Consider the following 13,993-nt stretch of genomic DNA (forward strand, 5'->3'; position numbering starts at 1 on the left):
TAGATGTGCAACTTCCAGTGAAGTGGTTCAGCTACCCCTCACAGAAACACCAAAACAGAGATGAGCACTTCAGACCTCTGTAAGGGTCAGCAAATGATGCCCCGTAACTGTCCTCTTTTCCACTCAGTCCACTCTTCTTCAACTCTTCCCTCGGGCCCTGCCAACTCAACCTCATCTCCTCCGCTCCTGCTTTCATTCCCCGTGTTGCCCTTAAACTGCTGCTCCTTTCACGTGCAGTACAGGAAAGCTAACCCTTCCCCATTTAAGTGGGATAATTTTTCACCCTATCTTGCTGCTCCCCCATTTCTCCTTTTACCTCCCACCCATCCAATGGATCCTTTTCAAATGCCACCTGCGAACTTTTCCCCTCATTTCAAGCTCCGCAATCAGCTTAAAATCCACCTCGAGTAGTTTACTGAAAACAGTTATCACAAAATCGCAAATGAGTTTCCACTACCTAGACGACAACTGCCTATTTACAGCAGCCAAAACATTTTATGATTTCCTTGATGGTCCTTGTGGGACACCTGCGGTGGAGAAGAGAAGGGCCTGGGGTTTTGGTCGAGCCGGTGAGAGGAGCCCCGGAAGGGCTCAAAACCGGGGAGACCCTCCCGCCGCTTTCCCCTCAGGCCTCCCTCCCCGCGCGGCCAGAGAAGGAGGAGGAAACATGGCCCGGCCGAGAGCAACGCCAGGAAACGGCCGGCCCCGGGCGCCGCGGACCTGGCAGCCGCCGCCCTGCCGCCTCGGGGGCTGGGCGGGCGGCGCCGGCTCCGCCCCGCTGCGGGGGCCGCCCGCGCCGGCAGAGGCGGCTCCGTTCGCCGCTGTGACGCCGGCGGCGCTGGAACACCTGGAGGGGCGGCGGCGCCTCTGGCTCGGCCCTCCCCTCCCCTCCGCCGCGGGCAAGGTGAGTGCGGGAAGGGGGGACTCGCTGGGCTCCGTGCCGGATCCTGGTGGGGAAAACGGGTTCCACCGGCAGCTGCTGCGGCCGCTGTCGGCCAGCCCCGGGTGGGCGCCGCCTCCCCCGCGGGCTGCCCGCCCGCCCGCCTCCTGGGGGGAAGGCGGGTGGCGCGGCGGCCGGGCCTGAGGCGCTGGTGCCCGTCAGGGCTTGGCGGCGGGTGTAGCCGGGGCCGGACCTGCCGAGGGGTGAAATTTCCGAGGCACAAGATGGCATCTGCCCCTCCTTTTTGCCTTGTGTTCCCCCTCCCGCCGTGCGGTTATCTCGCCATGATTATTGCATTTATCCGTTTCTGCCTCCCTTCCTCCCGTACATCCTCTCTGGCCCTCAGCCCGCTGGAAGCGGAGAGGTTGGGGAGGAAAACGGCCGCTTCTCCTCAGCGGTTTCCGGCTTGCCTGCCAGGCTCCGGGCTGAGGCGCAGGTTGTCCCGGCCGCGGCGTGCGCCGCTCGCCGGGGTGGCTGCCGCGGCCCTTGTTTTTACCTGAGGGCTTCGGCCCGCCTGGGTTAAGAGGGGTGGCAGGGTTTTCTGTGGTAAGATAATGTCCGTTATCAAACCTGGCACCGAGGCGTTAACAGCTGGTGAAATGGGAATTAACGCCCCCCCCTCCCCCAAACTTCTGATTTAAAGCTTATATTTTGTGAAAGGTTGCTCTTGATCATCGCATTTGTTCTGCATCCATCCACCTGGCACATGAATGTTGTTTACCTGCTCTAGTCGTTTAGAAGAAGGAGGAAAATAGACAATTATTTGAAACCTCTGGTCAGTTTTTAGTAAGAGAAGAGGGCGAAGAGCACTGTGCTCTTTTATTCATCAGTATCATTGTGTATATGTTCAGTGCCAAATGTAAATAAGTCTCCTGTTCCACGCTGTTTTGCATGGTGCTGATAGCCTCAAGGTTCTGCATGGACCCTCTTAAAACAGTAATGCAAGTTTGCCTTACTTCAAATGTATAAATGTGAAACTGAATCGGGTAATCTCAGGGGTACGTCCTTTAACCTCCTACCCCCAAGTTACATTGTGTAGATATTTTGGAAGCTTGGCATTGGAGTTGTTCTTCTGTTTGGTTGTTTGTAATATTTTGCCCCTGCCTGCAAGCCTTGATGTAAACCAAGGTGACCGTTTATTTCGAGGAAGCATCTGTTTTGGGGTTTCCCCCCTCCCCCCTATTTCATTCTGTTATCCTCTTATTTTCTGGATGGATTTTATTTAATTTGGGTCTTAGAAAGCAGCTGTGGCTCTTGTTTCAGAGCAGACTTCTTGGAAATAAATTGTTCTCATGTTTTGGTCTAGCAAGGCTATTGTTGTAAGGAAAAAACTGTGTTTGATCACTTTTCCAAAGTGTTGGACAGAGAAAATAGCAGGCTGGGTTTTGGAGTCTGCAGTGCAAGCTGTGTTTGGTTATGGTCTTTCATCTGATTTTTCTGATAATCCCTTCTTTTTCTACTTTGTCTATCCAGGGCTCCCAAGGAGTGAGTGGAAGTACCACTTGACAGTGCTATCTGCCTGGCACTGATCTAGGAGTTGCAGTTCTTAGTGGTACTTGGCATGAAGTCCAGGAACATCTCATTTAGACATTAGCAATTTTTTATACTGCTGTTTGAATAGGGTAGCTTACTGGTTTAAACTGAGTAACTTAATGATTTAAGATTTATGTTAATACCACTGAAGAAGGAATTTAGCGTAAAGCCACAGAGATCTTGTTTTGAATAGTAAACTGCCATAACTGGTATAACCAGTCACATTTTTCCAATGGCAAGCTCTACTGGAAGATGATGTGGCAGTTAAATGCAGCCAAACCTTGGTCTAAACTTTCTCTACTGTCAAAACTAAATCGCTGAAACATTGTTGTTTCCAGAAAGGTTCAAACAGTGTACTCAAGAGTTAGACGTTGGTAATTGGAATTTGCTGCCCTCTCAATTGAGAAAGTATTAAGTGCTTTTTAGGTAGTGATGATTTCATCCATTATGTTTGTGGGAGGTAAGATTCAAATATGCACGTTACTGAAGGTTTGCAGGTTTAAGACCACCAGTTATGACTGTATGGAAGGGGGAAGTTTTCTCTAACATTTTTATTTCACAAGACTATATTTTTGGGGTGTGGTGGGAATCACATAGTGCAAAGTAAAATTCCTCTTGAACCCTACTACAGGGTCGGGTTTTTTCCCCTTTGTAGACTTTCAAGCCCACCCATCTTGCCTGTTCTTCTCTGCTATCCATACTCTACAGGGCTGCTAAATTGTTCTGATGAATTCCTAAGTAACCTTTTCTGGAAGAAATGAATAATAACAGCTCTTTTCACTCTTCAACTAGTGTTGAAAGCTGTTGGTACAAGTTGGCAGAAAAAATGTGCTAATATCTCAGCTAAACTAGAAGTCAAGAAATGTCCTCAAAGACTCTTTTTTTAATACTTTTTTCAAAATCTCCTCCAACAGTGTTGCTCTGAAGTAGTTGCTTCTTCAAGATGTTTTGCCACTTCTCAACCATAAAATAACTCTAAAGACAAAATTATGCCACATGATGCAGAAGCATTAAAAATACAAAAGGCTGGAGAGTGAAGAAGGTTAAACAAAGAACCAAGCAGTCAAGAACAGTAGAAACATTTGACCTTTTATGTGTTGCTAGTACTAATAGTCCCTCAGTAGTTTTTCCTGCGGCTATTGTTAGCCATGGCAAACTGAGGGGCATTTTGACTGGTTATGCAATCACTTACGTCAACCTTGGGAACTGTCTGTTCTGAGTCACTGAAACAGTACTTGGGTCCATCTTGCAAGTAGCTTCATAGGGAGCACCGCTGCTCTAGGAACAGTCGGCTGGTGTGCCAGGATCTGAGAACAGTAGTATTAAAATGAGTGGACTATGCCTCTATCAAGAATATATAGCCTGTATTGATCGTGGTGTTTACTCAAAGGGCAGTGAAAGAAGATCACCCTGTATTGTTGTTGCTGTGCATGCTAAAACTGTTTTGTTAATCAAATCTCTTATCCATGGATGTGAAATGATCTCCTGAGGGAATCTAGAAAAAAATTATTTTCCCCTGTTCCCTCCCCCGGCATTGTTTCCCCTTGGGTGTAATAGCATTGCTTCCTGGCTTCTGCACGGATGAAGAGGGAGGAGGGAGGCAGACACTTGAGAGTGTTGACTGTGTCAGCAAATAAGATATCTAAATAAGAAAGCCATTAGTTTGAACTTCTAAAACCATATTTGTTCATATTTAGTATAGTATACATGTGAAAAGAGTTTAATGATTATTTTGTACATCCGCATAAGTTCTACAAAAGGAAGGTTTCCTAAGGTTAAGACTCTAGACTGATTATGGGTAAAATGTGTCAGAAAACACATCTTCATATTGTCTTTTATAATCTGTGGACAGCAGGTGTTCCATATGGAATTTTCTTTAATAGTATTCGGCTACTAAGTTTAAAAATACTGGTTTTTAAACTAAGAGAACAAATGTGTATTACAAAACAATTTGATAGTCATTTCAGAGAAATGAAACAAGTCTGCATTTAGAATGAGATTAAATACTGGATTGCATATATCCCCAGCTTTGCTCATTTGCAGAGTAAGGTTAGACTTGCCACTCGATGACTTGCATTCAAATTACTCTTCCATAAACCAGACATAATACTTACAACACCTACCTGGTTCTTTCCTAAGGACATTCTCTCAGTGTTCTTCACAAATATAAGTGGAACACTAGTAGTCAAGTAAAAGATGTTACGGAAGTGCAAACTGATACTATGTGCTGTTCTTATATTATTTCACAATAAGCAGCTGAAAAAACCCAGTATAATCTGAAAAAGGAATTTAAAATTAATTTTATGTGTGATTAAATATCTGTGTCTTTATGTAAATGAAGTTCTGCATGCAAGTTAACTTATCTAGAAAGGGCTATTGTTTGCTTGTCAATCTTCCAACAGTGAGTCTACCAGCATTTATTTGAAATATTTTGTTATGAGACTACATGTACTATGTCATGACTACATGTGTCATTCTTATCAGTGTTTTTGAGATAAACCACTGTTTTTAGGAATTTGTCATTCAACTGTTTAAAAAAAAACAAAAACAAAAAACAAAAACACCACCTAGCTCCAAGTGTCATTTCAATACATGTTATGCTCTAGAAAGAAGGAGATCACTTATGCCTGTAAGTTTGACTTGATAGTTGTTGGAATAATATGACAAGTGTATAGTACCAAATAGACCCAAAATTGTTTGAGTAGAGAGGAATACTAATGGTTGACTTGGTCCTTGCACTTTGTGGGAGCAAAAACAGGTTTTAAAAAACATGGTGACATGGTGCCAAACTTCCACTTTTTCATGTTGGTTAAAACTTACCTCTAACCACTTGAGTACTGAAAATCAATGCAGTTCAGATGGATTGATACTCTTAGGTTCTAGGTATAAGTGAGCAATAAATTTCCAATGTGCAAATTTGCTCTGTTTATCTGCTACTGTCTTCTATTAACTTGTACATATCAGAGTTGGGAATAAAAAAATGAAAGACCAAATGATAGCATAAGAAACAGGGCCCTGGATATCATCCTCTGTTTAGACTACACCAGGAAATTAAACAGAATAATTTCCTATGTTAATTGTGTATTCTGAAACATTAGAAGCATGATAATTGTTTTTTGAATAAAGTAACTCCTAACAGTACTCTCTGCAGTAGCTATTGGTCATCTGCTCTGCATAGAGTATTAAGAGTCAGTGTAAATTTCAGTGGAAGACAGGTCATTAAGTATATAATGTCAACAGTACTACTACTCATGTTGTTGGATGTACGGTTCACAAATGGGTGCCTAGGTAGTGCTACAAAATGACAGAAAAAAAGACCCAAAACATCCAGAATTCTTCATACCTTGTGCATGGTTTCTAATTGTGCGAGTCCTTAATCACACAATCTTTGTCATTTAGGATACCTGCTTTTTGTTCTCCACACAATTTACTAACTTGAAAAAGAAGGGAAAGGGAGTGTTACATTGGCTCAAACTACCTTCTTGGAAAACATACTTCAATTTCTCTGATACTTCTGGTCTTTTGAGTACCTGGTTGGGGTTTTTCTGCATGTCAAATTTTGGGGTTGGGGTTGTGGGTTTTTTTTTTTTTTTTTTGATTCTCTGAAGGATCAAAACAAATGAGTAAATGGAATGAAATAAATGAACTTTTTGCTGGGGTGTCTCATAAACCTCGATAGAGAGGAGAAGGAAGTGGAAGAAATTGTGTATAGAAATGTTAGTTCCAAAAGTGCTTGCAGTGAAAGAAAGAATTGGTTCCAGTGGGCTTACGGGATGTGGCTGCGTCCCAAGCACAATGTGTTACTCGGTATGCTGCTGAATCTTTTTTCCCCAGTAATTCAACAGACCACCATGAAATCCCAGTTCTAAGAGAAGTGGAGTAAACATGTTCTCTTACTCCGTGATTTAACCATGTAGTTCAGGTGCTTCAGGCAGAAGTCATCATTTCCCTGTGCTCAGAGGACAGTGGTGAGGCTCTGTTTCAGGTGCTCAGAGTTGCTCTTTGGAGGTTCTGTTAACTATCTGTACAGGGGCTTAGTATTGAGAGGCTTGTGTGGTAATTTAGGCACTACAGTTAGATAATTGGGGTCAAACAGCATGAATTTATTTCCCCCTCAGCACCTCCCAGATGTATGAATATAGCAGGAGTCCCTCTCTGTATAATAGATGCCATTTTGCCCTGTGCTTCTTTTAAGAACTTATGAAACTTCTTTCTATATGTCAGCCCCTGAAATAGGTTGAAAGAGTAATTCTGTTAATATAACTCCCTTATAAGATTGCAGTATTTCTTCTCCTGGCAAGTTGTGGATAATCTGAAAGATACATGCTTCCTAGGATAAGCAGCAAAGCTGTGGATCTGTCCGAGACAAAGGAAGAGACAAAAAGTTGTAGTGGGTGGAAGGACTGCTAATGCAGTGCTTGCAGACCAATTCCGTGAACTTTTTGAATTTATAAACAAGTGCATCAGTGAGTAGTCTAACAGAATGAAAATACTCCTGGATTTAAAGCTAAGCATGGATGATTCTGCAGGATTAGAACATCAATGATGAGTGTTAAGAGCTTTAGAGGAAAAATTAAATCTTGTCATTTGTCATATTGATATAACTTAAACTCTAGATTCATTTTAGCTGAATTACAGTGGCAGCTATTCATGTAGTTAAGAGTAGGAATACTTGTAAGTCTGTGTATAATCTTGATGCTGAATGCCTATCTAAACCCAGACTTCAGTTTTCACTTTTTTCCTGCATTGACAATATGAATAATTCAGATCAATAGGCTGCTGTATTGTCTTTTGCTTGGGAAAGGAAAAGTGAAACGCGATTTGAAGCTCCTGGTCAGTGTATTTGTAGACAGACCAGAGAAGTTAAAACTGCCTTGCCTAATCTTTATCTCGTGGTGAGACTGCTTCTTGCTTTGGAGGCCCATTTACTTGATTCAGTTTGATCACAGCTTCCAGGGAGCAGAGGGAGAGAGGTGGTCAGCCAAGAGCTGTTGGAGGCACGGATGGCACTGATTCCCTCACCTAAGCACATTTTCTTTCCTTCAGAGTATTTTACATAAATGAAACTATCACTATTAACTTTTACAGCTAGAACTCCTTAAAATTCTTCTTATTTTTTGTTACTTAATACCACTCTACTATTACTGTATTAAAAGTTTCTTGGAAGATTATTCATTTTAATAAAACTCTTATATTAAGTAAATCAATTGCAATGCATGATTCTGCTGTATTTGAAGTTATAAGTTGCAAGGGGCTTTAGGGTGCAGAGAGTCTGTTGGGATTTGAAGAACTACACAGAACATATCAGCTGCTTTGAAAGAACAGTGAACTGAGAGGACAGTGCTATCCGTGAAAGTACAGACTCTTCTGTGTCTTTTTTGATGAACATATTACTTTCACATAAGGGTTGCTGAATTCTGCTCTGCCTCTCGGTTCCCTTTTGTTGTTTCTGGATGCATCTCAAAAGAATGTTGTTCAATCTACTGCCTTCCTATATAACTATGCTAGGTCATCTTTGGATGTTAAATTTGATCTGTAGATCAGCATTTTTGCAAGGATTTCAGCTCATCTCTTGGTTTTGAGAAGTTGTGATTAGATCAACAGTTTGGTTTAGATAGTGGAAAAGATTCCTGTTTGCTGTCTCTGGTTGCTCCCTGGTTTCTTCTATAAGATCCCTTAGCTAAGCTAAAAGCACAGTAAGAGCTGTGTAACCAATGCTCAGTTAAGGAGAAGTATTTGAATTAGGGGGAAAGATTTTTTTTTTTTTTTAAGTTGATTTTCTCATAACCTAGGAGAGCATTAAGATCTGAACTTCACCTTGCCACATGACGCTTCTTATATTTACGCTCACTGGAAAAGAAAAATTATCCAAGTGACACTGATATACAGAATTGTTTATTATCAATTTAGCTGTTGGAGAGAAGGCACTCCTACTGTCTTTTTTTCTTATGAATAATCTTCAGATACTACTTGTATAAAGTTGTTCAGCTCTTGGGAAAATGGACAACTTATGCTGCAACAAAGTATAGTTTAATAAAGCTAAAAAAGAGAAGCAAGCATGTACAAATGTTGTATGAGCATGAGCTGGAAGGTAAGCCCAGGGTATGCTGGGCTTCAAAACACCGTGAAAGCATTTTCCTGTTTGCACAAAAAAATGCAGATGATATATTCAAATGGTCTTGGAGAATATAGAGAATCAGAGGATTTTCCATAGGAATAGAAATGCCATTCGCTAACAAGAGTGTCTTCCATCAAGTTTCATTCCAGCATCATGGCTAATAAAATATCTCAGCAGGAAGATAGGGTGATGCGGTATGCCAGAAATTTTATGAAGTTCTGTGTGCATTACAGCTATTTTGGCTTCCCATGGAAATAGTTTGTGGGTAAATAGCTTACAACCCAGATAAACTCTGCCACAGATGCAGAGGTGCCATAGTTGGCTGTTTGCAGGGCCATCTTGGTTCCAGCATGTTTTGTTAGCTGTGGCAGAGCACTGTGTGAATGCAGCTGTACCGCTTTTTGAGCCAGGCTGAGTCTAGAAACAGTTCGGCTGTATTTCACAGTGTCCAGACTGATAGGTGGTGCCAGTCCTTTCTGTTGTCAGTCTGCAAACAGGGACGTTTGTGGAACACGATGCTGAGGCTTCTTGGTGACCTGCTAGGGCAGAGGCCCTGCTAGAGATTTTCAAGGTTTCAGCAGGGCTTATGAACCCAGCTGGTTCTGTATGGGAATGGATGGTTTGGCACTATGGTCCCTTGTGTTCTGGGCAGTCTTGTTATGTATGGGGCCAGGTCAGGTTTAATGCTGAAACTGAAGTAGCATCTGTCTGTCTCAAAATGCTGGGAAGCACTTGGAAAATTACTGGAGCCGCGTGTGGACGACTTCAGGAAATCTCAGATCCAGCACTGTGCAGCAAAAACCATGGATTTGCATACAGTCAGCTGTAATGTAGCACTGCTTTCCCTAGCATGCTATAGAGCACCTATGTTTGCTCCCCTCACCCCCCGCCCCGTATCTAGACTATCCCTACCTTTTGTATGCCAAGATAAAGGCTGTCTGTCATGGAGATCACAAGTGTTGCGTAACTCTTTATCATCAAAGATAGTGGAAACTTTCCAATACAAAAGCTTTCCAATGGGGTGGTGAATGCTGCTGGGTTGTGGGGTTTTTTTTGTTTTTTTTAATCAGTGTCAGCATAATATTATTTATTGAAACTTTTCTTTTTTTAGTCTTATTACACTGGGAAGAAAAAAGAAAAAGAAGTCCCTTACATCAACTCCTTGTGGCAAATTAAGCTTGGTTTTGTATATAAAACTGCGTGATAATATAGGTTAATTTTAAGTTTGACTGCAGTTTTGGGGGAAGGTATTGGTAGACTATAGTTAGTGTCATGTGCTTCCATTGCAGTCAGCTTTGACAAAGAGCAACTCTTGTTATTTCTGTTCAGTACATTTATGTCTTGTTCTTTGAAAGCATAACAGAGTTCAAAACCTAAAGTAGTCAAAGGTTATGTGCTCATTCCTTGGTTTCTCTCTGCAGCCTCAGGGCCAGCATTTCATGACTGTAGGGATTATTTGTTACATGGTTATGAAGTGTTCTTTAGTTCCTGGATACTTCCCTGGGCTGTTTCTAGTCCCCTTTTATTAGCATCTCTCACTTTTTGTGGCTAGACCTATACTTTGGGATTTCTTTAAAAAAATCTCACTGCTTCAGCTATTCCAGATGCTTTTAATAATGTCCTTTGTTACAGCTGAACCAATATCTTAACCCTCTTTGGTTCCTGGATTTGGAATAGACAGTAAGAACACATGTAGTTAGAGATTATAAAAATAAATCAATTACTGTCCTGTTAAATGACTGCAGGAACAATTTACATTGTGCATGTAGCAATATCTGGAGAATGAAAACTGCTAATGTTAAAAGTTTGGGCTATGAATGAAAATAAACAATATGACTAAAAGCTGAAAATATTGTAGGTAACTCTTAGAGAGAAAAACATACTGTATTTTTTTTTGTGTGTGTAACCACAGTGGTCATGGTACAATGTTAATTCTGCTGTCCATTTACACCATTCTTGTGGAAAGTCTTCTGTATTAAACCAATGGTAGCAGCAAACTTGCTGCTCTCCAATCTTGTCTTCTTTTACATTGTACAAATTTTCACAGAATCACATAGGTTGGAAGGGAGCCCTGGAACTTACATAGTCCAGCCTCCTGCTCAACCAGGCCCAGTTCGAGCAGGTTGCTCGGGGCCATGTCCAGCACTTGCCTCACTGGGCAGCTTGTTCCAGTGCTTGACCATTCATGGTGAAAATTTTCCTACCTATATTAAGTTGGAATTTCACATGTTCCTGCTTGTGTCCATGGTGACTTGTCCTTCTGGTGTGCATCTTTGAGAAGAGTTTGACTGTTTGCTCTACATCTCTCATTAGGTAGTTGTAGACAGCAATAAGGCCTCCTGTTAGCCTGATGGTCTTATAGTTGAACAGATGTGTTACGGGATACAGACCCTGACTGGTGGACCCACTCCAGTATGCCAGTGTTTTTCTTGTATGGAGAGCCCAAAACTGGACACTACTTCAGATGTGGTCCCACAAGAGGCTGTAAGGATTCTGTGGGACACCATGATAAAGGCATTGCCAAAATCAGCATACAGTATCCACTGCTTTCCCCTCATTCACCAGAGGCAGTCTTCTCATAGTAGAAGGCAGTCGGGTTAGTCAGGCCTGATTTGCCCTTAATAAATCCATGCTGGCTGTTCCCATTCACCTTTTTGTCTTTCATGTGGCTGAGAATGGTTTCCAGGAGGGTTTTCTCCATGATCTTTCCAGGAACTGAGGGTGAAATTGATGGGCCTGAAGTTTCCCTGTTCCTCTTTGCTATGGTTTTTGAAGATGGAGATGGTGTTTGTCTTTCTCCAGTCATCAGCCATCTCTTTTGATCACCATAACCTCCAAGAGAACGGAGGGAACATCACTGCAATGACATAAGCCAGCTCCCTCAGCGCTTCAAGATCCATCCCATCTGGTCTCATGGAATTGTGTATGTCTTAGGTACTTCTTAAATCAGTCTTTCTGTAATATGGGTAATGATACATACTTACATACCCACAGACCTTGACAATAGGCTCGGAGAACTAGAGAGCTGTAGGGCAGACCTTCCAGTGAAAACCAAGGCAAAAATGTACCTCTGCCTTTCTACTCCAGAACATGGTTTAGTGGGCATGGATGATGGTTGGACTTGATGATCCTGAAGGTCTTTTCCAACCTAAATGATTCTATGATTCTCTGATTCTATATTCTCTGTCATGCTGTGGGCATGTGTCTTCCTTAGCCCATTTTTTGCTGCCACTGTTTTTACAGAGCACTTCTTGTTGCCCTCTGCGTCCCTTGCTAGGTTCAAACCCAGCATGGCTTTGGCTTTCCTAAGTCCATCCCTGCATACTCAGGCAATGCTTTTGCATTCTCCTGAGTAACCTGTCCCTGCCTCTATCTTCTACATGCATTAGTTTTGCATTTGAGTTCATTAAAATTAATCTATGCTGGCCTTCTGCCACAGGTGCTCAACTTTCTGCCCATAGAAATGGGCTGTTTGTGTGCTTTGAGGAAGTTTACCTCAAAGATCACACAGTTGTCCTGAGCTCCTCCTGAAAACCCAGTTAAGGATATGACCTATCTAGTAAAACTGGATGTTCCTTAAAAATAAAATCCTAACATTACAAGCTAAAATTTTATACATTTCAGCAGAACTCAGATACAATTCCTGTACTAGCACATCCACTACATCCAGCTCAAGTAAATATTCCTTTATTATGTTCCTCTACTAATATCTATGTTATATATACTGTTTCCATTTCAGTAGAGTTTAACTGTGGTGCTGAAACATGAAATATGAATGAGTTTACAGTGCTGCAAATATTACACAAGTGTACCTAACTTGAAACAAGGTCTGTGTGAATGGAAATCGTTTAGGGTACTGTTGAGATCAGTGGTACTCAAACCAAATGCACATTTGTGGTCTAAATTAACAGCTAAAAGAATGGCATAATAATAGTGAACATCCAGGTTTTCCAGAGTGTTCTCAGTCACTGAGAAAGGTGAAACTCAGCTGGGTCTTCTGAGGCATAACTGGTTTCTTTGTGAAAGTTCCTTGAACAACATCTGGAATGAATGGGATCCAGGAACATTCTTGATGGAAATTGTAGGTGAAATACTGCAAGCCTTATCAAAAGTCATCTGATTCTTTTTGAGCAACCACAGTTCTGTTTTTTCAATGACAGTGCTCTACTAAGCTGTCTTTGTACAAACTGAATTCTTATTTCTTATTCTCATTCTCTCTCAAAAGCTAGCTCTGTACTGGAAACAAAATGGGCCCAGGGATTGAGCTTGAGCACTAGGCTGCTGCTTGTTTCTGCTGTTTAATTGCTGCAGTCTCACTGGCATGGTTCTTATCTATACCACCTAGAACTCTCTGGAACCTTTCTCTCTCCTGGCATGTTTTGGGTGATACCACATACGAGGAGCCATTTCCAGCAGGCAGTGTAGGTAAGACTCCACTTCTGTTTCCTTCCACCCTAATCGGCCATACAGCACTATCCCAGTAGGTCTTGTAGCCTCAAACACCTCAAATGCCATCATGTCACACAGCAGGACAGGGAATACATGCCCTCATTTTCATACCATGAAAACACTGTCCTAATAGCTGTGATATAGTCCTCACTTTGAACTAAAAAATCCCCACAAATAATATCTTAAGGGCATAGGGGTGCTATGTAGGACTCAGAGGAGTATAATTGAAAAGATCTCAGAGTCAAAATACAAGGTCAGATGTTTAGGAAGAAAGAGCATGAGCTATGCTCGCAAATGAGAACTGTTTCACCATGACCCTGATACATTTTCCCTTTTCTTTTCTTTTCTTTTTTTTTTTTTTTTTTTTTTTTAAAGGGACATTGGTTTCCAGGAGAGTCAGGTGGACGTGTACAGCGTGTAAGGTCAGTGCCTTAGACCTGTTCCCCATGTTGGTCGTTTACGCTTTGGCCTGTGTAATATGCATGCTATTCCATCTAGATAGACTGTTCTTCACTTCCTGTCAAACCAAGTGTGCTGCTGAATAACTGAGTCATGGATGTGTATACAAGCTAAATCCTGTGTTCTTATCTCACTCGCACACACCCACAGTTGACATAAGGAGGACCAGTATTAAAACAGTGAAGTCAAGTATAAAGGTGTTAGAAAACTGGAGTTAGTGTTGCCTGTGCCTTATGGCTCTAGAAACTACAGCAAAGCTATGACTGATGCTGTCCATTCTGTATATTGTCTAACTTAATGGTGCTATAACGCAAACAACGTTCTGAAACAGTTCTTTCTTCCTCTATTGTTTAGCTGTTGGCCTTTATGTTTAAACTCTGCTCTGAAGACAGAGTTACGAATTTTCTCATGGTTTTTCCTGCAGTGCTTATGAGCACTTCACAAAAATTCCAATTCAGGGAAATTTTCTGCTCTGATGTAATCTTGCAGCATCT

The 13,993-nt window shown here is 41.9% G+C and overlaps 1 protein-coding gene across 1 annotated transcript in view; it reads left to right on the plus strand.

Annotated features, from left to right (window-relative positions):
* The first annotated feature begins 651 nt into the window (after positions 1 to 651).
* ICA1 (islet cell autoantigen 1) overlaps positions 652 to 13,993 on the plus strand; it is a 76,071-nt gene continuing 62,729 nt past the window's right edge. Inside the window, 3 exon segments of the mRNA XM_052801410.1 lie at positions 652 to 784; positions 787 to 904; positions 13,416 to 13,462. Coding sequence (XP_052657370.1) covers positions 668 to 784; positions 787 to 904; positions 13,416 to 13,462 — 282 coding nt within the window. The 5' untranslated portion in view covers positions 652 to 667.

The sequence above is a fragment of the Harpia harpyja genome, chromosome 1, assembly GCF_026419915.1.
Source record: "Harpia harpyja isolate bHarHar1 chromosome 1, bHarHar1 primary haplotype, whole genome shotgun sequence".
NCBI classification, from domain to species: domain Eukaryota; kingdom Metazoa; phylum Chordata; class Aves; order Accipitriformes; family Accipitridae; genus Harpia; species Harpia harpyja.